At 31.9% G+C, this 25,678-nt stretch overlaps 1 protein-coding gene across 1 annotated transcript in view; it reads right to left on the reverse strand.

Moving 5' to 3' along the window:
- Window positions 1-25,678, reverse strand: part of LOC111639622 (extracellular matrix protein FRAS1-like) — a 181,214-nt gene that overhangs the window by 42,052 nt on the left and 113,484 nt on the right. Inside the window, exon 12 of the mRNA XM_023385519.1 lies at window positions 11,431-11,571. Coding sequence (XP_023241287.1) covers window positions 11,431-11,571 — 141 coding nt within the window. The remainder of the gene's footprint in view (window positions 1-11,430; window positions 11,572-25,678) is intronic.

Genomic DNA, 25,678 nt, shown 5'->3' on the forward strand with positions numbered 1-25,678 from the left:
TGCAAATCAAAATATTCAGATGATAAAAATCTGATAAGAATATAATCTCAAGAGTTAGCACTTAGAAGTTATACTTTGATTTTGTGCACATATCGATCTCCCATGGAAAGAAGTAAATGAACTTTATCTCCAAAGTGTCCCTTGCCTGCAGAGAAGACAAACGACAACTAAACCAGGTTGTATGTTTTATAATGATATTGTAATCTCTCTCGATCTTGTATCGGTTATAATAGGGTCGTTTCTCTCTCGATGTGTATCTTAATTGTAGCAGTTATATCATTCCTTCATTTGATATTTTGTATTAGTTTTTATTTTCTTTTGTTTTATTAAATTTACTATTGTTTGTTTATCAAATGAAATGACTCTTAATTTGTGTCTGAATCAGATCTCACAAGCGTGTTTGTCCACGGAATTTAATTGACAAACTGGTGTCAGTTCTGACGTAGATCTGGACTTCACAGTCTAGATCAGTTTCGCGTATTTACTGCCCTCCTATAAAAAGTAAGAGAACCGATCTCACGATTGCATGCCCGTAAGTGGCGTAACTTTGTTTACGTCCCCGGCTATCTCACACATATTAGGCATATCTGCATAGAGGTATTTGTACTTTTTAGAGCTTTGTGAACTCTTTCTCAGACTAGAGGTAAANTATACGCTGGAAGAGGAGATCGGATCGGAGGTCCGGATAGCGTAACTGGCAACGCATCTGCACGGTAAGCAGGAGTTGTGGGTTCGAGTCCCGCTCCGAGCCGATTTTTTTCTCCCAGCGGTTCTAAATTATTTAAATTAATTAATTTATTTATAATTATTAATATTAATAAGAGATGGCGCCTAACGCTTACCTCTAGTGCCAAATTAATTACGTAATTTATTTAGTAATTAGCATTAAAATAGCCCGATTGATTTTCGGCATTCGGTTGGTGAGTTATTACATAAGAAACACCCAAAATGGAAATTACACACATTACAGCGAAAAGGAGCTACAGAATTAAAACGTTTTAGTGATTTATATAAATGGAAAAAACAATTTAAATCTCAAAAGCATGGAATTGAAACGTTAAAAATCATTAAAGAACATACTAAACAAATGTTTGACAAGCTCATGGCAGCTATAAAATTGTTAAAGGAAATCAATTAAAAATATGGGCATTACAGAAATTTCTTCAACTGAATAGTTCAATTAAGTTTACAGCTAGTGATTCTTGGGTTGCAAAATTTAAAAAAGAATATAGATTACTATCACAAAAGATTAAAAAACTTATAAATAAAACAGAAATAGTGAATAAAAAGGATATTTTAGTAAAAGCTGTGCAATTTCAAACAACAGTAAAAAATTTATTGCCATCTTATTCGCGTAACTTCATATTCAATACGGATCAGTGTGGTTTATCATACGAAATAATTTCACCAAGAACACTTTCATATAAAGGAGAAAAAAATACTATTGGATTTGCACATTCTCCAAGTAATAAAGTTACACATTCCTATACCGTTCAATATTTAATTAATGCTAACGAACAAGTTGTAGGTAATGTATTTATTTGATTACAAGAGGCTCATGGAACCTTTGGACCTAGAGTTCAAACATCGCTGTTCAATGCCCCAAATGTAACTGTTACAGCTAGCTCATCTGGCAAATTATCTACAGCAATTATTACAAACTACATAAAAGATGTATTATCTCCAAATATAACAGAAAACTATTAATAACTGACTCGTGGAGTGGACAAACAAATATTAATATTTATAATACAGTATTTCAAACATCTACAAATCAAAATTCATGCAAAATATTAATTATTCCACCAAAGTGTACATCTATATGCCAACCTTTAGATGTTGGATTTTATAGGCAATTAAAACTTTTAGCTAAAGAAATTTTAAATGCTATACAATTATTCTGTAATGATTCTTCGATGAAATTGTTTTGGACAACTAGAAATGGCATTATAAAATTACATTCGATTCTTTATCATCAATTATCTGTGCCAATATTTAATAATTTGATTAAACATGCATGGTTTGCTTCTGGACTCATAAATGAAAAGTGTCAATTCTTAAATGTAAAACAAGTTTGTTTTTCTTTTTTAAACACTGACAGTTTAAATTGTGTTGAGAGTAATTGCCAAAATCTTCGATTTGTTAAATGTGCACGATGCAAACAGGTTCTTTGTTTATTTTGCTTTGTTGAAAAATATCATGTAAATAGTTGCCCATCTAGTAATTTGTGAATATAATAACTTTTAAATGTATCTATTAAAATGTATTTACTTATTACGTTTCGATTGTTTTCTTTATATTTATTCTATCATTATTTTTATATTATATTTCACTGGTAAAGTAGTATACATAGGCTATTATATATCTAATCTTTTATAGCATTTATTTGAGTTTATTCCTTATTCTACTCTGTAAATGTAATACAGTGATACCTCGGTTTTCGTAGTGTTTAATATTAAAAATAATAAGAAATTAATATAAAATGAGTATAAAAAACTAATACATGGTCTCCGAAACAGAATCGCCATGTAACTATTTTTGTTTGATCGAAATTAATAATAACTGTTCGGCATCTTCAATTGTTTGCGGTCTCTGTTTCGTTAGCACATTTACGCCTTTTGCTACATTAGCCTCCATTTTGCTTCCTTTTTCGCCACAACGAAACTTATCGTGAATGGCGACTTCCCATACAGTACAGTACAAGGGACCAATTTCAGCAATCTTAATGCCGCTCTCATATTTTTTAATGATTTCCTTCAACTCAATCGTGTTCCTGGCCTTCTTCGAAGAGCTGCTGGCTCTGGAAACTTTCTTTGGTCCCACGATGGAACTAAAAGAAAGGGAAGCAATGGAAATGTTTTGCTAGACATGCGGAATAATGCCCATACAGCAAGAAACAACGCCACAATGACTTTGAGCAGAAAAACGTGTGGGTCACTCTTTGTTTTCACAAAATTAGCAACGCAGACGATCATGTGGCATACCGACGAAATCCGAGGCAAATTTTTTGCAAAAAAATCGACGAAACCCAAAGTCAACGAAAATCAAGGTATTACTGTATCGCCGTCTTCCTCCATGACCATTTACTACTAAAAATTTTCATATTTGTGTTAATAGTACGAAATTTGGTTGCTATTAATCCTGATTAATACTTTTAGTAAATACTACAAATTTAATATAGTTTGTATACTTTTAACATAATTATTAACTAAATTTTGTTAATTCTCCCAGTTTTGAAAATTCCAGAATTTATTCTAAATGTAATATCGCCATCTTTCTCCGCGACCCTTTCACTTCTAAAAATTTGCATAATTATGTTAAACTACTATAAAGTAGTACGACATTTGATTGCTAATAACTCTGATTAACACTTTTAGTGAATGCTAGAAATTTTAAATAAAGTTTGTATAATTTTAATGTAGTTATTAACTAAATTTTATTAAAATTTATTAGAAGACACTCCGACAGTTCCCTTGTTAGAAATAATTACTTTTTATCTCTATTGTTGTTCTGACAGCTTTTCTTTTCTGCTGTTTTTCTTCAGTGAGCTTTGTTGGAGCCATTGGAACTTGAGTTTTTGAAAATAACCAACACGAGAACAGAACACACACAACGACAGCACAAAGCAGACTGATTAACTACAGCTAGCTGACATAGCGTTGCCATCTCAAAATTCAAATTTATACCTAGACATTTTAATAAAAATGTTCAAATCATATTGTTTCCATTAAAACTGTTTGATTTTTTATATTTAGATAGCATTATAAAAATAGCTAGGCCATTATAATTTAGGTAATTTGCATAGATAAATTGTTCAGAAATACACTTAATCTAGCAAAAAAATAGCTAAATTGGAAACACTAAGTAACCCAGCTAGCTGATCAGTACAGGCATGCGATTGTAGCACCACTACCAGTATTGGGAATGATGACAAATACAGTAAATTCTGACAAATATGGGAGGGAAAAAATTATCAAAATGTGATGAATATCAAATACTATGAATATAGAGGTTGACAAATATAGAGGTTCCACTGTACTTTGAAATAAATTACACAAGGAATTTGCACCAACTATGCACCATTTTTTTTAAAATTACATTTGCAAAACAAGACTGCAATTCATAGCTTAATAGCACTGCAGTGGCGTGCTGTGACGTTTGATGATAGGGAAGCTGTGTTTCTGCAAGAAGCCGAATTCCAGGGGCAATCAGTCAGTGATGGTCTAGGCAGAGCCAGCCTTACCACAGGGCAAACGAAGCAGCTGCTCCAGGCACTAAGTCCTAGGGGGCACCTCAATGGTAAAAAAAAATTTAAAGGGTATATATCAGGGGCAACATGGAGGCACCATAATAAAGTCTCACTCCATCCTAAAACTTGCCTTGGGCTGGCACTGGTTCTAGGGTCCATTCGTATTTGTTTGTTCGATAAGCCAGTAAAAACCATAGACTTCTCTACATGTATTTTTAACTAATAGATTATCTAATACACGTAATAAATAAGCAAGTTCAATCTAATTACCTTTGTTATATTATATTAAATAGATTCCCTATGCCCTCTAAATGTCAATTCTTGCTTTGATAACATCTACTAACTTAGATATAATATATCTATTAGCTGTAACTTTGTTATAATTTTCAATATTTATTTTATATTGTTTACTAATGTTAAATTCTATTCTATTTTAATTTCCAAATTGCTTCAATTTTATGAAAAAATTGATGTGGGATTTACAATTTTCATGTCTTTTGCAAGCTTTACTCAAATTATTTAAATCATCAAAGCCATTCTTATTCCATACACTAATTTTATTTGAAAATAGTAGTCAAAACCAACAAAACAATTTTTGCATTTCAATGCATTCACAAAGCCATTTTACGTCTTTGTAAATTTTATCATAAAAATGTCAAACAAATTTTTTTGTTGACGAATTTATATTTAATTTAGGCATTGGTCTTTCTCTTTTAATAATGTCTTCTTTTTCATTATATGGTCTTGAGCCAAAACTTTTAAAAATAAATTTTCAATATCACAATTACATTCTAAATCGCTAGCCACAATATAAAGGCTAAAATTATAAAATTATAAAAACTTACTTGTTAAAATAAAATGTGTGATGATATACAATTAATTATACATACTTGGTACAAACTATTCAATTGTATGAATAATTAGATATAGTTTTGTGAAGAAACATACATAAAAATAACAAAATATTCTTTATTTTTTAAATACTAAAACAATCCACTTAGTTAAAATTGCTCTCTATGAGTGGCTCATAGATGGAATCAGAGACGGTCTTGGTAGGTGTGCAGTGCATGCATGCAGGGCAAATCCCCAGGATGCCGATACCAGTTAATGTCAAATGCCTCTTTTGTCGCATCACTAGTATATATCAAAGGACGCGACAGGTGTTATTGTAAATTTTAAACATTTCTCACCACAGCTGTAAAAACCTAAATATGTTAAACTTAATAGATTGTCTGTCGTTTGTTTTCTAACTAATTCGTTTTAAGACCAGGGGCTGTATTCTGGTCACTGTCTCTGGTCTCTTATCTCTCACAAGCCGGTCGCTGATTGGCTAATCATTTGGATTAGCAAATCAGCGACCGACTTGCGAGAGATGAGAGACCAGAGACAGTGAACAGAATACAGCCCCAGATGTCCACAGAAATTTCCAAAATTTACTTTTCAGTCACTCTTGTTGAACTGGAAAATTTCTGTCTTTATTACATCTAATATTACCAAGAAATCAGTCCCCAATGTACTCGGCTAGAGATTGGTTTGGTTAAGCTTCTGTTTAAGTAAAATTCCGGCCCTTTCATCAGGGTTTTATTTATATTCCTAATTCCCTAATCTCTTAATTATTTAATTAGTTCTTAAGTAGAAATAAGTTAAAACCAGTTACTTTGTACTTAAATATTTGTAGTCTTGGGAAAAAAGTGGAAAAAGAAATTTTTACGACAACGGATACATAAATCGTAAATTTAAGGAAAATAAATTCTAGAGCTTTTTCTATACCTCGTGCATCTCTCTCATTCATTAAATTTAGTTGTAAATGATGCTGTCAAAGGAACAGTTAAGTTTTTAACATTGTACAAGAATTGTACATTTTTCGTGCATCCCCTTAAAGATGGGAAATCGTAATATCACTAGTTTAACATTGAAATCCGTAAGTAATATAAGATGGGAGAGCGGAATAAAAATATCAAATATTTTAACGAATTTTTTAAACTCCTGTCAACTATACAGAACTATCATAAAAACATACCAGTAAATTCTTATCGGTTGGGTTAAGTTATAAATCTACTCATGATTGACATAATCGGGCGAGGGCAGCCAAATATCTAGCAGGCGGGTGGCTAATAGCCCAGAACCGGTCCTGGATAGAATTAGAAATGGAAGCATTATACATGTGTAACTTCTAGCAGCTAAACCAGGTGAGGTTGGTGCTCTGTAAAGCACAAGCGCTAATGAGTATAATCTGGTTGTTTGGAAGCTGACAATACAGCACTTCCATTCTGCCACTGATATTCGAATATACAATAGCAATCTTATTGTTTTTTTCACATGTAGTATAGAAATTTCTAATAAGATACATAATGCGGTTATAATAAAATATTAATTTTAATTATATAAAAATAATCGCACAATATGTATTTATTTTTTAGAAAATACAAGGGANCACTAATATTCGAATATACAATAGCAATCTTATCATTTTTTCAAATGTAATATAGAAATTTGTAATAAGATACATAATGCGGTTATAATAAGATATTAATTTTAATTATATAAAAATAATCGCACAATATGTATTTATTTTTTAGAAAATACAAGGGAAGCAGCACTTCCACTGCTTCCAATGATGGCACACCACTGTAGCACTGTACAAACATGACATACTCCAGCTGAGTCCAAATATATAGTGGTTAACTTTGATACAAGACTTGAATCAACCTATGAAAAAATTGTGAAGAATGTGGATGCAAAAATCACCTTTAAACATAATAGCATGTTACACCAAATATTACGTAACGGGAAAGATCAAATAAATTTAAAATCAGGCCCCTGGAGTATACCATATCTCAATTACAGATGGAAGGTTTGATTGTAAACTAGTATACATTGGTGCTACGAATAAATCCATCAATAAAAGAATCAAAAAGCATCAATACAACATTGAAAAGAATAATCCTGTTATGTCTTTAACCTTATACGCTAGGGAACCAGGGGTAAAATCCAAACTTGATGAAGCACAATTAATTAAATTGAACTTCAACAAAGAATATACGAAAACTGTGGAAATTCTAGAAATTTTCAAAGATACATTAAAAAAAAACTTATCAATCTTGAAGACTGAGAGTCATTACTGGCAGCCTGGCAGTTGTGTTATGACCAACCAGGCAACAAAGAGGAGAAAAATAACAACATAATGTTAATTTCATAAAAACTAGTTATTTTATTGTTAATTTAAGAGACTAGTATTTATACATGGATGTAAAGTAATAGTTCTTAAAAAACTTTTTCCTATATTTAAAAAATTAATTTGTATTTGAATCTGTTATTTGGCATTCCAAGATAGAATTTTAATTAAGAATGTAAGTGAACCTGCTGTAGTCCTATTAATCAGACAGAAAACATTTGTTTCTCTATATATTTGGCTGGAAACAGAAAAGTTTCTTGTGTAATTTATGTGATTTGATTATAACAGTTGTGAAATTTAACACATTAATACTAATATGAGATTGTATTCTTTGTTTAAAAGCTTATTTTAAACATTTTACAACATATTTTATTTGAATACAATCAAGTCAAAATGATTGTAAATAAAAGCATATCAGGCATATTATGCTTCTTAAGTTTCGTAAAAGATATAATGTTATACAAACAGTAAAAAATACTCAAAGTGTGTATGGGGAAGATGCTCATAAACGGAATGTGTCGAATATTGTTTTGATAGTTTCATTCAGAAAGTTTTGAACTAAAGAATACAAAACGTACAAGCCACCCAAAAGTTATTGATGAAAAGAAATTGCAGGAAAAAAGTGCTAAAAATCAATGAATAAGAACTCATGAACTTGTAACAGATTTAGTGTGTCACAGAAACATATTGCTGAAACACTTCATCCACTTGAAATTATTGTAAAACATGATGACAACTGTGTTCTGCACGCATTAAGTGAAAAAACTGAACCAGATTGAGTATAACTTTTTTCTGACAAAGTTAAGCTCTAAGGTTTCATTTTATTTTTAAATACAGTTACTAATTTCTATTGTAGAAAACTTTTTATGAATGACAAAATTAAAGTTAAAACAAAAATATTTATTATTAACCAAAAATTTGTTCTAGCAGGTGTTGATTGTTCCATCAAATACCAAAGTACTAATCTATTTGATTAGCATAATTTTATTTATGTGGTAGCATCGAGAAATTAATTAAACACATTAATCAAAAGATACCTGTAGTAAATAATCAGTATATAGCAGAAACCTATCTACTACAGAAGAATTGCTTGGTCCTGTTTGATTCTATTATAGACAAGTTTAACTGTATTAATTCAATGTGTCAAAAGGAATGAACTCTTAGTTTGTCATTAACAAAAGCAAAGTATGCCATAATGGCTGAAACAGCAGGAAAAATGATGTGGATAAAACAGTGACAAGTAAATTAAAAAAGTAAGTAATATTCCAAACTATTTGAGCATAATCAAAGCAATATTAAGCTGACTGAGTGATGGAATTAATAAGAGAATCAAACATATTGATGCAAAAAACCATTACATTCATGTTTTTCAGAAAGAAACATAACTGTCTCAAGAAAAGTACTAAAAGGTAGCTAATCTTTTCACAAAGACACTCAAAGATCAAATTAGAAGTTTTTCAGTATACATTACACATTATGCAATTAGTATAAACAATATTGATAAGCAACATTTATTGTTACATTCATCTTTTAATAGTTTAGTAATGTATTTCATTTTATACCAAAGATGTCCAAATAATAAATTTGTTTAAGTCGATGATATCATGTTATCTTCTAATATTTATACAAAAATCTTATATTAGGTAAAATTTATATCATTTATCAAATCTTATACAAAATATAAAAATTAGTGATGCAACGAATATGATATTCAGCCTCAGGCCGAATACCAAATATTCAGCCAGGAGCGTGGCTGAATAGCCAAATATTCGACTTGATTAACCCACATACAAAAATTTTGGCAAGGATCATGTGTGGTGTTTCGTTGCGACAAGTACAATGTCCCGCGAGCGGAAAGGTACGAAATAAATACACTTTGGATGTATTGAACACAAAGATATTTATTGTCACTTCGAAACAGGTTCGTTTCTTCCAGATCCCAACAATACAATGATCACTGTACGTACAGGCGTTAAAATTTGATCTAACAAACAGCGGATTAATTGAGGGTTACGACTATACGCGATACAAAAACTTACAAATAATTCTTACACTACTTATGACTAAAAAGGAAAAAAAAAAGGAGAGTAGAGAAATAATAAAGTATAAGAGGGAGAAGGAAATACCCGGGACTTTGAATTCGAAACCTTGGGTGGAACACCACGTGGACCTTTCCGTGGAACGTTGTCTCTCGTCCTTCCTTTATGTCTTTTCGTACGATTCTTTCGATGGCTTCCTCTAAAATTCTATTATAAGAGTTTCTTCCTATCGATTCGCTGGCTCCTCGTAGCTTCTAATTGTTTTACACTCAATCTGACGCTGCACCACTTCTCCGTCCTTATTCTACGGACTTCGAGCCCAGACTTCTCCTTTAGCTTCGTAGTCTCCGATCGTCTCACACGCGATCCAGAGCACTACCTTCTCTCGTCAGTCCTCCTCGAGAGTTCCACCTCGACTGCTCTTTCCTTTGTTCTTTTTTGCCTTAGGGTCCCACTTCACCCTTTGTTCCATTCCCATTTCTTGGGATTGTTAATCCCACCCAAGGGAAAAGGTTGGAAAGGAAGGTTCTAGAAAAGTCAGAAATAAAGGAACAAAGAAACTTAAAACTAACTAAAATTAATATATTTTATACAATATTATGGCCGACGGCCACACATGCACCCTATTCTCTATTGGCCCACTGTCACTACGCTTTGCCAATTGCGTTAATTCTTGACAGTTGTAGCGAACAGACACAAGCATCATGGCAGTATGTTATAAATGATGATATCAAATGTGGATAACAATGAATTGACCTACACGTGTAAAACACAGAAAAAGAATAGAGAAGGACCACAAAGAAAAAATGTGAAAATAAATATGAAATTCAGTTGATAACATAATCAAACAAGTCAAGGCAGCTTATTAGCGCAAAATTCACGGCCATCAATGCCAAATAATTGTTCTCGTAGATTTTGGAAAGCTAAATGCTTGTAATGAAAGTGACTTAACGTGCACGGGTGAAAGCCTGGGGCCGTTCAGGCACCAAGCTGTCTGGAACTTCAGTTATGATAAATAATTTTCAACAATGAAACAAAAAAGTTAATTTAATTTTCAAGTTTATAATAAGGGACGATTTCATAAAAACACTTTACAGATCATTAATTATTATTATTTTTTTACATTTTATGACCTAAGTTTCGATCTAATGTGCCCACACAGTAAAAATTTTTTACAAATTTTTTATCCTTTTCATCCCCTTTAGGATTGAATTTCGTAAAATCTTTTCTTAGCATGACTAAACTTTACAAAAGGAACACACCCTCAAATTTTTAAGTTTCTAGCACCAGTAGTTTTGGTTCTGCATTAATTATCCTATCAGGATTTGTTCTTTTATATATGAGCATATATATGACTAAACTACATAATAACTAGGTAGTTTCATATAATTTGTTACCTTTTTTTGATCTCTTAAAAAAATAACTTAGTTATATTACTTTTCCTTTGATCTTTTACATAAATAAGCAAAAAAATTGCACTTTCTCAAACTTTAAATGTACGTTCAGAATTAATAAAAGTTACCAAAATGATTAATTTACTGTGTTTTTGTTATTTCTTACTCCTATTTTAGGTATTTGATATTCAGCCAAATAGTGATTACATATCAAGTACTCGGCCAAATAGCAAAACATAGGCCAAATACCAAATAGTAACTAAATATTCGTTGCATCATTAATAAAAATGCATTTTACATAAACAAAAAATGACACATGTATAAACTGGAACTGTAATATTCAAAGAAATAACACCTAAATGCAATTTCCAGCAAACAAGTAAAAAAATTTACTGGTAATTTTCTGGTAATTTACCCAGTAAATTTTTTTACTTGTTTGCTGGAAATTGCATTTACATGTTATTTCTTTGAATACATTTTACATATTTTAATTCAAAAACTAAAATGTTCATTATTAATTACTTACGTTACATCAAAGTTAAAGTAAAACTTTAATAAATAAATTTGTCTTACCTTTGCAAATTTGGTTATTTCTGTCAGGATATTTTTGAATTCCACAATTTGAAACACATTCATTATCCAAAAGTGAAAGTGGTGAATGACAAGAAGTGCAATTTAAATAATTTGTGCACGTTCTACAGTTTTTACTACAAACTGAAAATAAAAACAAAGTTTTTCAACTAAACCTTTATTAATTGATGGACGAGTTAAGATTAAATCGAGAGGGAGATGGAAAGTAAAAAAAATTTGCTGGAACAATGCACATAGATGATCAATATAAGAACAATTGATCAATGACTAATTGGTTAATCAATTTTTAAATAGAATTAAAAGTAGGATTTTGTTAATTAAATTTATTTATTGATCAACAAAATTAAATGTATAATTTTATTTTCGTTTATAAATAAAAAAAAATATTATTTAATTTTAAAATAGCCTAAGTAACCTAATTAATTAGATTACTTAGGCTAATTAATTAATTAATATATTAAAATAAANTTTATTTCAAGGTCATAAACTCAAAAAAGAAGTTTCACAAAGCCGTAAACCTTTATTCATATTTTATTTTTGAGTGGAAAGGAAATATTTTCAAATACTTGAACACTTGGAGATGTGTGAATGAGGAAGAATTACTAAATAAAGCTGGAGTTGTGACTCAAAGAATTAGAGACCCAAATTTGGGTAAAACGGGGAAAGGAGAGAAAGGCCAAAAGATAAAAAGTAGTGAGAAAGGTTAAATAGATCTTCTGTTATGCAAATATTGATGTTACTGTGAAAGACCGATATCTGGCAAATGTCAACATTCACACAGTTGTTTTGTGTATGTACGAAATATTTGCTAAATATCATTATTTTTCACTTACACTGACAAATGTCGACATTCAGCATGCACTGATGGTGAATGTTGAATAAAAACATTTTTATTACGTTAAGACAAAAATGCAACATTTTAATATGTGAAAATAGGAGAAAGCTTAAGTAACAGCACATTTAAATAAACTATTGAACCTAAAACGAACAGTACATTTTAAATCATTAAAGAAAATAATACAATAATAAACTTACACATAAATTATGTGATTATCGTCATACAATCTTATTTATTGCAACAATTTAAACTGTTATAGCACTTTAAATTGCACAAGAATCCCTTGCTTTTACAACTGCATTTATTCGTGGAACACATTTTTTTGCAATGACAGCATGTATAGCCTTGCCCTCCACTTTTTGAATTAGCTACAGCTGCTTCTCTCAGCGATATTTATTAAGAAAAAAATCTCATCTATGGAAAGATACTTTTCTTTACAAATCACGAACTGATTACGTTATTATGTGATTACGAACTGATCTGTTAATGATGTCTTTTATTCGGATATCGCCGATGCCTTACCGACGATCCCTCTCATCCTCCGCCACTCGACCTGACAAACCGATCCCCACCTCACGGGATCAAAAGACCTTGTCCTACCTCTTGCTACCCACAAAGGATTTGGCGACAGACTGTCGCCTCGCTGTCGACATCTGCTTCTTGAGTGTTGTTTCGACCTCCACCAAAGCTTATCTGTGCTTGTCGACATACACGGACGATTGTTCAAATATATAATAATATAACCAAATATTCGGACATTCACAGACATATTTTGTATATTTTGTATTTTGTATTATTCGGAAATTCACCATAGAATATCGACATTCTCTAATTTCCGTCTTTCACATTAACATTAATTCTTAATTTTCCAACCTTTCTCACTTCTTTATCTTTTATCCTTTCTCCTTTTTCCCCCGCACTTGGGTCTATAATCCTTTGAGTTACAACTCTAGCTTTATTTATTATTCCTTCCAGCATTGCAAGATTTGGCTACATTGCACCAAATGTGCCAAATGTGGCTACTTCTTTTAGTTTGATGTAAAAAATTTCATTTGGCGCTTTGCCTACTTTTTGGGCTACATATTATTCATAAATATATTAGTTGAATAAAAATGCACTTTAAAATAGTGTTTCGTCGTTTTTTATTAATTAGAGACCCAAATAAAACAAATATTTGTGTTTTTCAAATAAATTTTCGTTTGTCTCTTTATATTTATAATAAATGAATTTATCTATTTCTAAGTAAAAATTGAAAGTGTCTATAAAAGTAATTTTCTAAAACATCTTTTTTCGTGATAAAGTTTTAATACTTATTATTATAATCTAGACATGTTAGACCTTAAGTATTACTTGTATATTGGGCCACAAGTATATATTATATAAACTTGTGGCCCAAAACTCCTTGACTTCTTCCAATGCAGCCCAGAGAAACAAAAAGGTTGGACACCCCTGGTATAAGTAATAAACAATATACAGATATACTAAAGAATACTGAAGCAGAACTCTATGTGAAAATTGGTTTGCATAACAATAAGAAAATAATAATAAAATACAACCATTATGATAGTAACAGATAACAGCAACAATTAAGCATTAAAAATCTGTGTGTGTGTGTAATACAGTACCATATGTAAGGTTTCTACCAATATAGGTTTTACCATGCCTTTGCATTCTAGTGTTAGACTCCCTATCTTGCAGTTAAAGATAGGGTTGCTCACCATTCTCACATTTCGTCAAAATGACACAAGAAGATTAAACCATATGAGAGTACTAGTGGCAAACATATAGATGTATACAGTTTGACAATTAAACTTGTGTTTTTTGAGATGACACACAGACTTCTACAATAAATCAGATTATATCTTCAAACATAGAAATGATAGAGGACAATATCCCCTGACAGTGGCAGTGGACTCCATTCTTGGGCATTAATTAGAGGGCAGTTTAGGGGTTTTTGCAGCAAATTCTTTCGTCATCATTCATTCATTGTTTCTCAGACTTCTACTGCATCTCACTTACTAAGGCACAGATTATTAGTTAATATTATTATTATATGTATAAATACATAGATTTATTATTTATATATTTATCTATTTTTAGTATTTTGAGGTATTACTATTGAAATTTATATATATAATATTGGTATTTGTGTTATATTTGTGAAATATTTTAATTATTACACAATGGGATCTACAACCTTAGATATTTTTCGAAGCAGTGCGGATAACATACTCAAAGAAATAAAAGATTACGCACTCATTAACCCGAAAGGTAGACTCGAAACCCCTAAACATATGCAGTTCATTTTAGATCAATTTCAAAAAGTAATTGGCTTAGCAGAAGACGCCATATCCAGCACAGAACTTCCTGAAGTTCTAGAACAGAAATTGAATTTAATGGCTAATAAAAAAGATCTAGAAAAACTTACAGAACCACAAAAAGTGCTAGATTCACAAAGATATATATTAGAAAAACTAGAAAAAATAGATAACAACATGTTCAGCCTAGATACAGCGGCAAACATAATTAATAACCAAAAAGCTGTTATTGAAAAATTACAAGATATTGAAAACAACATCACTAACATTGTACAAATGGAATTTAACAAAGACATACAAAATACAGTTCTTGAGAAACTCAACAGAATCGAGGATAGAGCAACTCAGCAATCCACTGCTTTACCTTTATACAGCAGTATTGTNATACAGAGGTGAAAAAGCATGCCAAAATTCTTGGTCCCTTTGGTGAGGAGAAGATTAGGTTCCTATCAGGTTTGTAAGGTTTCAAGCACATGGTGCAACATGATTAAATGGACAAAAGGACTAAGAGAACCCAATGTCTTTGAAAAGCTGGGTTTTTATAAAATTTGTCCCCAAATTCTGAGTTTGGATTGGTCACAATTTATGTCTTATCCCATCCTGACTGATCCCTGATCTCTTGCTAAAGACTGAACTTGGGTCATGGAGGTGATGACCATCTCTTTTCATCCCAATGAAGACTCACTTTCCCGGAAGGGTTGGGTTACTTCTCCCTGAACAACTGCTTGTAAATTAGAGAAAATGGTGTTTTGCTTTCCTCTCAAGGAGGATGTAGCTAGATCCATATGATCCTCAGATACACTCCCCTCCAAGAAAAAAATGAACTTTTTCAATTTTGACCTATTAGATAACCAATAAAGTTTTCCATCAATGTCACTTCCCTTCTCTGATGCAACCATTGGTTAGGAAGTGTGACAATTAAGTTTTACAACACCAAATTTCTTTATTCAATGCACATAGAAAAAGTCTCTCTTTCTCGCCACAAGCCCCCATATTTATATTCTGTCTGGCCCAAAGATACAATTCACATTCCTGTGATGAGATTTTCATTAATATATAAACAGAGCAATTATAAAATCCAATTGGTGACCAATCAATCCAGTCAACCAACAAATAAAGAACAAAAAAAGACCAGAAAGAAGGCATGTAGACAACAAAAGAATAGGTTAAGATGAAGATTAAGATGAAGAAAAATAAAATTTCAAAATAGAGTTACACATCAAAATTTAGGATAGATTGACAACATACAGGAGACAACTATCTTTCAGTGTTCGTTAACAAATAAAATACAAAATAGAACAAAAAACAAACACTTTTGGTAAATAAACTTACTGTCATCAGACAAAAAAAAAAAATGTTACAAATATTCTAGAATATCAACAGAACAAAATTTAACTAGGTTGCAATTTGAAAAAATTGTAGACCTATAAATTTCCAGTTGTCTGTCCATCATCTGTCCTTCCCTAATCTCAAGAATAGAGTTAGATGAAAGTCAAGGATAGATATGACAGGCTTAGGAGCAGGAGGCCTCGATTAACTATATGGAAACTTCCAGTGCAAACTGGAAGTAACATTTTTCAATTCAAAAATTTTCCCCCAAAAAGAGTTAGTTAGATTACACAATGCAACAGTGAAAAAACTTTTCTCGAAAATGTAGGCGTTCGTTATGTATTTCGACCTCCTGAATTCAAAAATGATACTCAAAACATTGTATCACCCACAGTTTTTGCACAAATCGCATATTTTGCCAATAATGATATCATATATAGAAGTAATATATATGATATCATTATTATATATGGCACAAGAATCATGCAGAAGTAGAATATAAGTTTAAAACAACCACATATTGAAATATATACACAGTGAACAGATGCATACAGAGAATGTGGTACAAAACATGCACTAATATCATTCATTGCGTGCTTTCTTAGTTGTCATGGCGTGGCCCCTGCTTTTCCTCTTATGGGGAATTTCCGTTATGTGCTCACGGTGAAGCATCCAGCAGTAGTCACCCATCATCCAAACATCCCAAGTTTCCTAGTATCGTCGTTCCATGTCCTTGATATCCTGATGGAGTCTTTCACCCTGTTCCTCACTTACAGCACCCAGGTTTGGAGGAAAAAAGTCAAGGTGCAAATTTAAAAAATGTAATTTCAAACTCATTGAGCATCCGAGTATTTTGAATTACATCAGCATGTTCTCAACTATGTCAATATATTCCAGGCTATGATTGTTTCCCAGAAAGTTTTGAATCACACACTTAAAAGCAGTCTAGGCTTCTCGCTCCACGGCATTCATTGAATGAAGGAAATCTTCATCTAGCATTACTTTCCGAATATCGGGACCAGTGAACATGCCCTTTTTCAACTTAGCATCTGACAGGTTGGGAAACTTGTAACATAGATATTTGAAACAGTTGCCACACTTATTTAATGCTTTGACAAACTGCTTCATTATGCCCAATTTGATTTGCAGAGGTAGTAAGAGTATTCTGTCTCTTTCCACTAGAGGGTCACACTTAATATTTTTGTCCCCTGGAACCAATTCCAACCTTCGAGGCCACTGTTTTTGCTCCCAATGTTTGTTATAAGCTCGACTGTCCCATTCACAGATGAAACAGGGAAACTTGGTATATCCTGATTGTTGTCCTAGAAGCATACTCAACACTTTGAAATCACCACACACCATCCAATTGTGATCCTCATAATGAATGGTAGTAAGAAGTGCCTTAATGTTGTCATATGTTTCCTTCATATACACAGAATGGCCGACAGGTATTGAAGCATTGAGGTGTTTTTGTGTATATTATCATTATTGCAAAATATGCGATTTGTGCAAAAACGATGTTCAGAGTACCATTTTCGAATTAAGGAGGTTGAAATACATAAAGAATGCCTACATTTTCGAAAAAAGTTTTTATGACCTTGCAATTTGTTGCATTGTGTTATCAGCACAATATTATTGCTAACAGAAAAAGTGTGATGTACAGGGAAAGACACTAATAATTTGAGATAAAGAGCATATATTTTAAATTACATAAATTAAAGATATGATTAAAAATTGCAGCTCAACATTGTGATGATGTCAAAATAAATAATCATGTGTTTTAAATTTAAGTTTGTTTTATGTTCTATTGGTATTTCTTTTTAACTGTTTCTGCACTAACAAAACATTTTTTTAAAAATTTTTTAGCAAGCTCATTACGGGTTCAGCAAAGCTCACAATGGAGCAGCCAGGTGGTGAGGGACAGTACCTGACATATCTGGATAGACCATCCACAAAAAATTTCTGGGATTTTTTGTCCAGATTTTACCCGATTTCCAGAGCAACAGGTTGTCACCTTAACCACTCAGTCATCTGTGTCATTCTGTTGATACTCTAGAATGTTTGCAATGAATTCCATTATAAGTTATATCTTTTGTCTGATGAAGATAAATTTATTTACTAAAAGTGTTTGATTTTTGTTGATTTTGTGTTTTAATTCATTGAAGTAGCATCAAAAGACAGTTGTCTCCTATTTCGTCTACAGGGGAAACAAAACACAGATATATGTACCGTACATGTACAGTACATGATACTAATTTTACCTCCATATATGTAAACTTTTTTTGTTTCTCAATTTGTTGCCATACATATGACATATGGCAACAAACTGACACCATAGCCAGCTTGATGGGCAATGAGGTGACTGCCTCAAGCAGGGAAATGAGCAGTAAAAATGTTCAAAAACAGTAAAAACAACAACAGTAAGTCAAATACAGAGTGAAATCCCATAAATTTATTTTAGAGAGGTTTGCAAATACAAACCCTGAACAAAAGTACAAAATATTTTGTAATTATTTTGGAAAAATTATTATGATCCTGAAATAATCAAATTCACAAAATTGTAATTGAACTTTTAAAAATTGGCAAATATGACAGACATATTTAAGTATTTACACGCCAAATGTCATAAAGATATTTGCATAAATTACAAACTTACAGCATTTTAAATAAAGTAAGTTGAACAAAAGTATATGGAACACTGATGGCTATGATTTGTAGGGCCATCTTCTGCCCTAATTACAGCCATAATTTTTTGTGGTATTGTAGAAATATGTTTTTTACATAGTTCTGAATCAACTTCTGACTAGGATTCTTTAACTGTCTTCTATAATTCTTCTGTGGTTTTAGCTCTTTTTTTGAAACCATTTTCTTTAGAACATTTCAACAGATGTTAATGAGATAGATTCTAATATATTCAACAGGGCAGTAAGGAAGAGGTTGGCAGAAAAATGTTATCACTAAAACTAAAGCTAAAACAATGCCCTATATCACAAAAAAAATGATGATTTGAAATGAGCTGAAGTTATAAAGACTAGACTTTTAATGATTGGCTATGAGTTATGTTCATAGATGAATCAAAAATATTTATTGGCTATGGTGATGATGGCAGTATATCAGTATATAGAAGAGCAGATGAAAATTTTATCCTGACAGTTTAAATTCATCAGCAGAATTTTCTGAAAGTGTAATGTAAACTGTGTCAAAAAATTAGAGACAGCAGCACATACAATGCTTTTAATTCTACCCACAGGGGAAAATGCTTTGAGCTGAAACATTTGTATTTGACACCATAGGTACAATATTATATGTCAGCTTGGTTAGAGTAGCATCCTATCCCAAGTGGTTCCACCACCATCCCTTGCTGTACCTGCATGAGCTTACTAGTAAGACCCACTACATATAATACGTAGATGACAATGGTAATACCGTTAAGATTGGTCAAACAATAAAATATTTAGGTGTTGTGCTTGATTTTCATTTGTCATGGGATAATCATGTTAGATATATTACTAATCACACAGGCCTAATTTTACAATCTTTTGCTAAAGTGGCAAGAAGGACCTGGGAGCTTTCTGCTGAAGCACTGTCCTTCATCTATGATGCCATTTACATTCCCATCATAACATATGCGTGCGGCACATGGGGTTGGGCTATACATAAAGTACATTTCAATCGCAAACTAGTATCTTAACAGAGGTGGGCACTCATACCTCTTACTAAAGCATATCGAACTATTCGTAATCAAAGTCTTCGGGTGATTGCAAAGAAATTGCCAATCGATCTTGCGATCACACAGAAAGAGAGATACCAACAACTAAAATGGGGAAAGACCATTCAGTGTGGTTTACGCACTATAGCCAGCGATGAAGTTGAGTGGAGCTTTCCATACTCTAACACCTCATTTCCTGGTTGCTCTTTAAACTGCAATTTTGATGATGTACAATCTGCAGAATTAGATATTTATACTTATATTTATACAGATCAAAAATTAATGATGCCATTGGATGCAGCTTTGTAGTTTTCAAAGCTGCATCCAATGGCATCTGTGAAAACACACAGATATTCAGTCAATCGATATGCTTCGATAGCTTTTGTACAGTTTTCCAAGCAGAATTATTTGCTAATCTACAGGCAATTAAATAAGCAAATAATTATCATCCTAAAACAACTATACAATTATTTACAGATTCATTATCTGCTTTTACTCTTCTTAAAAGTTCAAGACTACATCTACTTGCTGAAGAGATACGAAATTTACTACGGACTACGAGCTGTAACTTTGTAATCACGTGGGTAAGGGCCCACCAAGGTGTACAAGGCAATAAGAGGGCAGATTATTTAGTAAAACAGGCTACTGAAAACACTGCATTGCCTGTAGAATATAATAAAATTAGTCTACGAACTTTACATCGAATATTATGGGTGGATGCTCTACATAACTGGCAGATCAAATGGGAAAATAATAGAGAATACATCACATATAAATTTAACCCCAATATTAAAAACTTTATTGGCCTCAAATGGTATACACCAAACTTTTGTACTACGCAGCTATTATCGAATCACAGCAAGTTTGAGAGTTATCTCACTAGATTTACTAACAGGAGCTCAAACCTGTGTCCTTCATGTTCTGTGGAGGATGGTTCTACACATTACATATTTGATTGTATAATTTTTGAAAAAGAGCAATTGGAGTTAAGTCTACTGCTTGGTAGTTATGGAGTAATGTGGCCATGTGAGTTATCAGACTTTTGGACTAACTATGATATTTATAATGCTTTCAAACGACTTGCCAGCAAAATTAATTTTATCACTCAAAGTACAATCATTAATCAATCTAAAGGATTACAGTTTAATTGTATTTGTGTACTTCTTGTATTTTTATTAAGGGGATTCGTTTATGGAATTATTTTTGTTTTCTTTTTATTAAGTGATTTTAGTTACATGTTCTGGTAAATATCTTAGTACAGAATGTCATAATGATTTTTGATTAGGTGTTTTGTTGGATAGAGTGTATTAATTAATTTCTGCCATGTAGACATCCTTGATGTTATGACAAAGAAATAGAAGTCTTGTATCATATATATGATGCTTATTGCATTCAAACCAGCTATCAACCTATGCTAATGTGTTTAACATTCGACCATCTTTGTGTGATCAACTTTTCCTCCTGTTATCAATGTTTATTTGTGTGACCAACCTTATTATGTGACCAACTTTCGTGTAATCAACCTACACATTTCATCATGATCATCTTGTTTAACCAAAACTATGGGATCAACCTCTTAACTATGCCTTTCAAGATCAAACTCTTAACTATGCCTTTCAAGAGCCTTACAAGATTAAGAATTTCAACCTACTGACATTCTTTCTTATGAACTTTCATGGTTGAAATCGACAATTGTAATATCTGCGATTACAGCCTTCTTCAAAATTGTCTCCATCTGTGATATCAACCTACTTCAACAAGAGAAGGAAATCATCTGAACTATGTGCATCAGGTGCTTTTATAGACTGAATAAGTATTTCAACCTACCTCTCACTGATGGTTGAAATGGACTGATGCATTTAGCTATATCTGTCTAATGATAGATATGAGCTCATTGAAACTATGTGTACTCAATGCTGAGCATCTTATTTTCCTTAACTTCATTTTAATATTTTACACTGTGTTACTTTTTAATTTTAAGTTTGTTTAGTATCTTAAATTATTAGATTATAAATATTTGTTAATAATAGTCAATAAATATCTTCACGTAAAGTACATATATTTTATAGTAAATAATACATATTTATTTTGTTATATGCAATACATACTTATGTGATACATAAGCATTTAACTATCCTTACATGTTATTGTTAATTATCACATTTACCTTGTTATTTTAGGCATTTTTATTATTCTAATATTTGTTATCATAACTGGAAATAACCATAAATAATTGTTAACATCTGATCTACTATTAATACATTTAATTTCTTATTAATATGTATACCACAAGATATTATACTTGAATAGTCTACTGTATATCTTATTGCAAATCCTGTATGTTGTTATGTTACTGTTTATTGCATTATGTAAAACTGTATTTATATTATTTTCCAAAACACTTACCAAAACACTTACTAAAACACCTTTTCTTGCAGCCGAAGTTTATAAGCGAAACTTTCTAACGTTTTCGGTCTTGTTAAAAGACCTTTCTCAAGAAAATAAATCAAATAAAACAACAAATTGTAAATCAAATGCTTAGTACAGTTAACATGTTTTTCAAATATTTTCGAACTAGCTTATAATCCGTTGCAAATGACATCATTGTGAACTTAGCAACGGAAATATAAAGATTACATAAATATCTAAATATAAATACATATAGTTACCATCTCCCTACAGTCCCATTCAACTTTGACGTCTTGCTGGTCCGCTAGAACGTAGGTGGCTAGCGCAGTGCATGGTTGTTTTTTTTCTTATATTTGCTTGATGTTCTGCTAATATTATTTTCCTTTGTATTACTTCAACTGACTATAATGTTTTGTGTGCTATTGATTTGTACTGTTAATATGTAAATAATTCTTATGTATACTTATCTGGTAAAGCACCTAGCAGGGCCAGATATGTGCATATGCTCTTTAAATAAAGACTGACTAACTGACTGACTGACATATAATACGTCATCTCACAAAAAAAAAAAACACGATGACCAGCTTCCCGGTATTCTTTTAAAAAAGTAACCAGGTTTTTACGGCGAACACGGAAATTAAACAACAGATCCGTTGCCAACCTAAATTTCACCTGTCTTTCCCTGCCCTCTTGTTGAATTTTCGTCCAAAATTTTTGCAATAAATAATTTCAACATTTCCAGGATGACAACTGGATGCTATAGAATTCCCGAGCTTTACTTCTCAAATGGGAAACACCAACAGTATTATGCTCCGACAGATCAGTCACATCCAATTCCTTAGAAAATAAGTTAACAATATAATCCCGCAAATCCAACTCGAGTGGAATACTATTGTGAGATCCGAATAGACCCTGGGACTAATTAATAATTTAATTATAAAGTTAAATTTTGAAAGAAAATATTCTTTAATTTTTGGTGTGAAAATATCGTTTTTCTAACATGGGAAACAGATAAAAAGCCATTTCCTTTAACGTAAGTTGAAACATCCTTCTGTTTTCCACCTATCTAACAAAAATCTCACCACCCTGTGAATTGCCAACCCCTCTATAAATCCTTTCTTCCTCTGTTCACGTGAGAAAATCCTAAATGCTAATTGGATGAAAAGTGTGAGATATAGTCATAGTTTTGCATGATTCAGGGAGTACGTCAGAAGCTCTCATAGAGTAAAGAAGTATCCCATATTTGCTCACTAAGGCCAACGCCCTTAGTTAAAAGAGTACGCATGAAGATCTCATAGAAGTGAGACGTATTCCATACTTATATTGAAAGTCAGCGCCTTGGTCATATCCCTCATAAATTTAATAATGAGTTAAATTAGTTAAATTTTATAATTATGTGCCTTTCAAGACCTCTCCACGAACAGAAGTAGAAGAACTGGAAGAAGCCTAAATAAACTAAAGGTCATGATAAAGAGAAATCATCTAGAGGTAGTATGATTAACATTGAATTTGTGAGTTCTCTCTCTCAATTGTTTAATCTCTCAATGCTTAATCTCTCAATCGTTTACATTTAATTATTGAATTATTCCATTTTTGTGTAATTTTGTTTATTCTATTTTTATTAAATTCCTTTATTATTTGTTTAAGAAATGTCTCATCATTGTCTGAATCAAATCCTTGTTATCTTTGCCACATGTGTGTTAATCCACGTATCTAAATTTGATTAACTGGTATCGGGACTCCTGACGAGGAAAAGAGTGATTATGAAATCCTCAAATCCCACTTTAAACATTTACTTAACACTGTAAGTCCCTCCACCTTCGATTTTCTTTGAATTGGGAAAAGCCATCCTTTTTGACAAACAGAGGGCTATTCTCATGAAATAGTTTGCCAATTAAGTGATACACGAGTAATAAACTACTCCGTACCCTCGGCTAGCTCCTCACACTATGATTAAACAACATTAAATTGCTTCTGTTTGAAGCATTAACTTATCTATCGTAGGCAAAAGAGTGTAACTCACCAATGTCACCCAAAGGTAACTGATGTTGCTGTTCCAGTTTATCTAGTCGCAAACATACTTTAGAAAAGTCAGTTTCCAATTTCCTTATCGAAAACAAGGTTGACTGGTTGGCCATTTCCGAATTAGCGAGCCTATCTTCGATATACTTCAACTGCATCATTACTGCATTTAAAGTCGTCTCCAAATATTGCCGTAAGGTTAACAATTCTTCTCTATCTGAGTCCAGAGGAGATTGCCTTTTAAAATAATGTTCTAACTTTGGATATTTTACACCCGAATCACTTGGTGAACGATGATGTTTAGTTCCCATCCGTTCTTATTGGGTTTGCTTTAACACTTCTGGAGGAGTATGTGGGAACATTTCCAAAAAAATAGAACTAATGACACAGAATAACACAATAGAGCAAAAAACATACCAATTTTAGGTAGCAAATAAATAAAAGACTCAGTAATTTACAATAAAAAAGTGTTAACAAAATTTCCGACAAAAAGTCACCAGCAGCCGAGGTTACTCAACAGCGCCCCCCGCAGTCATTAATTATTACCCCTTCTAACCCACACTCAAGTTTTTTCAAGTTCATTACATAGTTACATAGCATTAAATAAAAAACAGGCGTTTGAGCCATTGAAAAAATTTTTTTCATATGTTTTTTAAGTCTCCAAAGTTTTTCAAAAATTTTTTCCTGCACAAAAAAATTTTATAGCAATTTTAATTAACCTTTAATGACACGTGATTAATGTTTAATTGTTTTTTATGGCATTTTGATATCAAATTACATTCATCGTTCTGAAGTTCTAGCGCACAGATTTTACTTTGGTAAAGTTATTTAAAGCTACTTTATGATGTCAAAAATGGCATCCAATATTATTTTAATTAATCGATTTTATTATGTATACGTTTAATTAAGTTTGGGGAACAGAAATCACAAAAAAAATGTAATTTTTGCAAAATATTTAGAAATATATGCCCAGCTAGTATTCACCCTACTTTAGGTTGTTCATTCCTTCTGGCATCTATGTAAATGTTCTGGGAAAGACGACACCAACTGTTCTCAAAGTCATCCAGTTGTAAACAAGATAACTCATCAGTGTCAGACTTTGCAGAAAGGCGAGACAAAGGAAAATAAACTTTAAAGCTTTCTCTTCAAAATTAACTCATTTCTTTCATTTTTTTCAGTTTTAAGTATTTTTTACATTTAATTAAATCAATATTTAATTAAGGAAGATGTAAAGTGGTTAAAACATTTGAAGGTTACTTTGATGATGAGACTTTCATATACCAGGATGACAATGTATCATGCCATAACGCTGAACAGATTAAACAACGGTTTCAAGAACATAACATACAATATTAGAATGGTCTGCCAACGGGCCAGATGTATCTACCATTGAAAATGTTTGAAATGTTCTGAAGAAAATGGTGTCAAAAAGAGCTACAATCACAGAAGAATTAAAAAAGACAGTTAAAGAATCTTAGTCAGAAGTTTATCCAGAACTATGTAAAAAACGTATTTATACAATAACCAGAAAAATTATGGCTGCAATTAAAGCAGAAGATGCCCTACAAAGCATAACCATCAGTGTTCCATATTTTTGTTCAACCA

The sequence above is a fragment of the Centruroides sculpturatus genome, unplaced genomic scaffold (genome assembly GCF_000671375.1).
Source record: "Centruroides sculpturatus isolate CEXI.00-Female unplaced genomic scaffold, Cexi_2.0 scaffold976, whole genome shotgun sequence".
NCBI classification, from domain to species: domain Eukaryota; kingdom Metazoa; phylum Arthropoda; class Arachnida; order Scorpiones; family Buthidae; genus Centruroides; species Centruroides sculpturatus.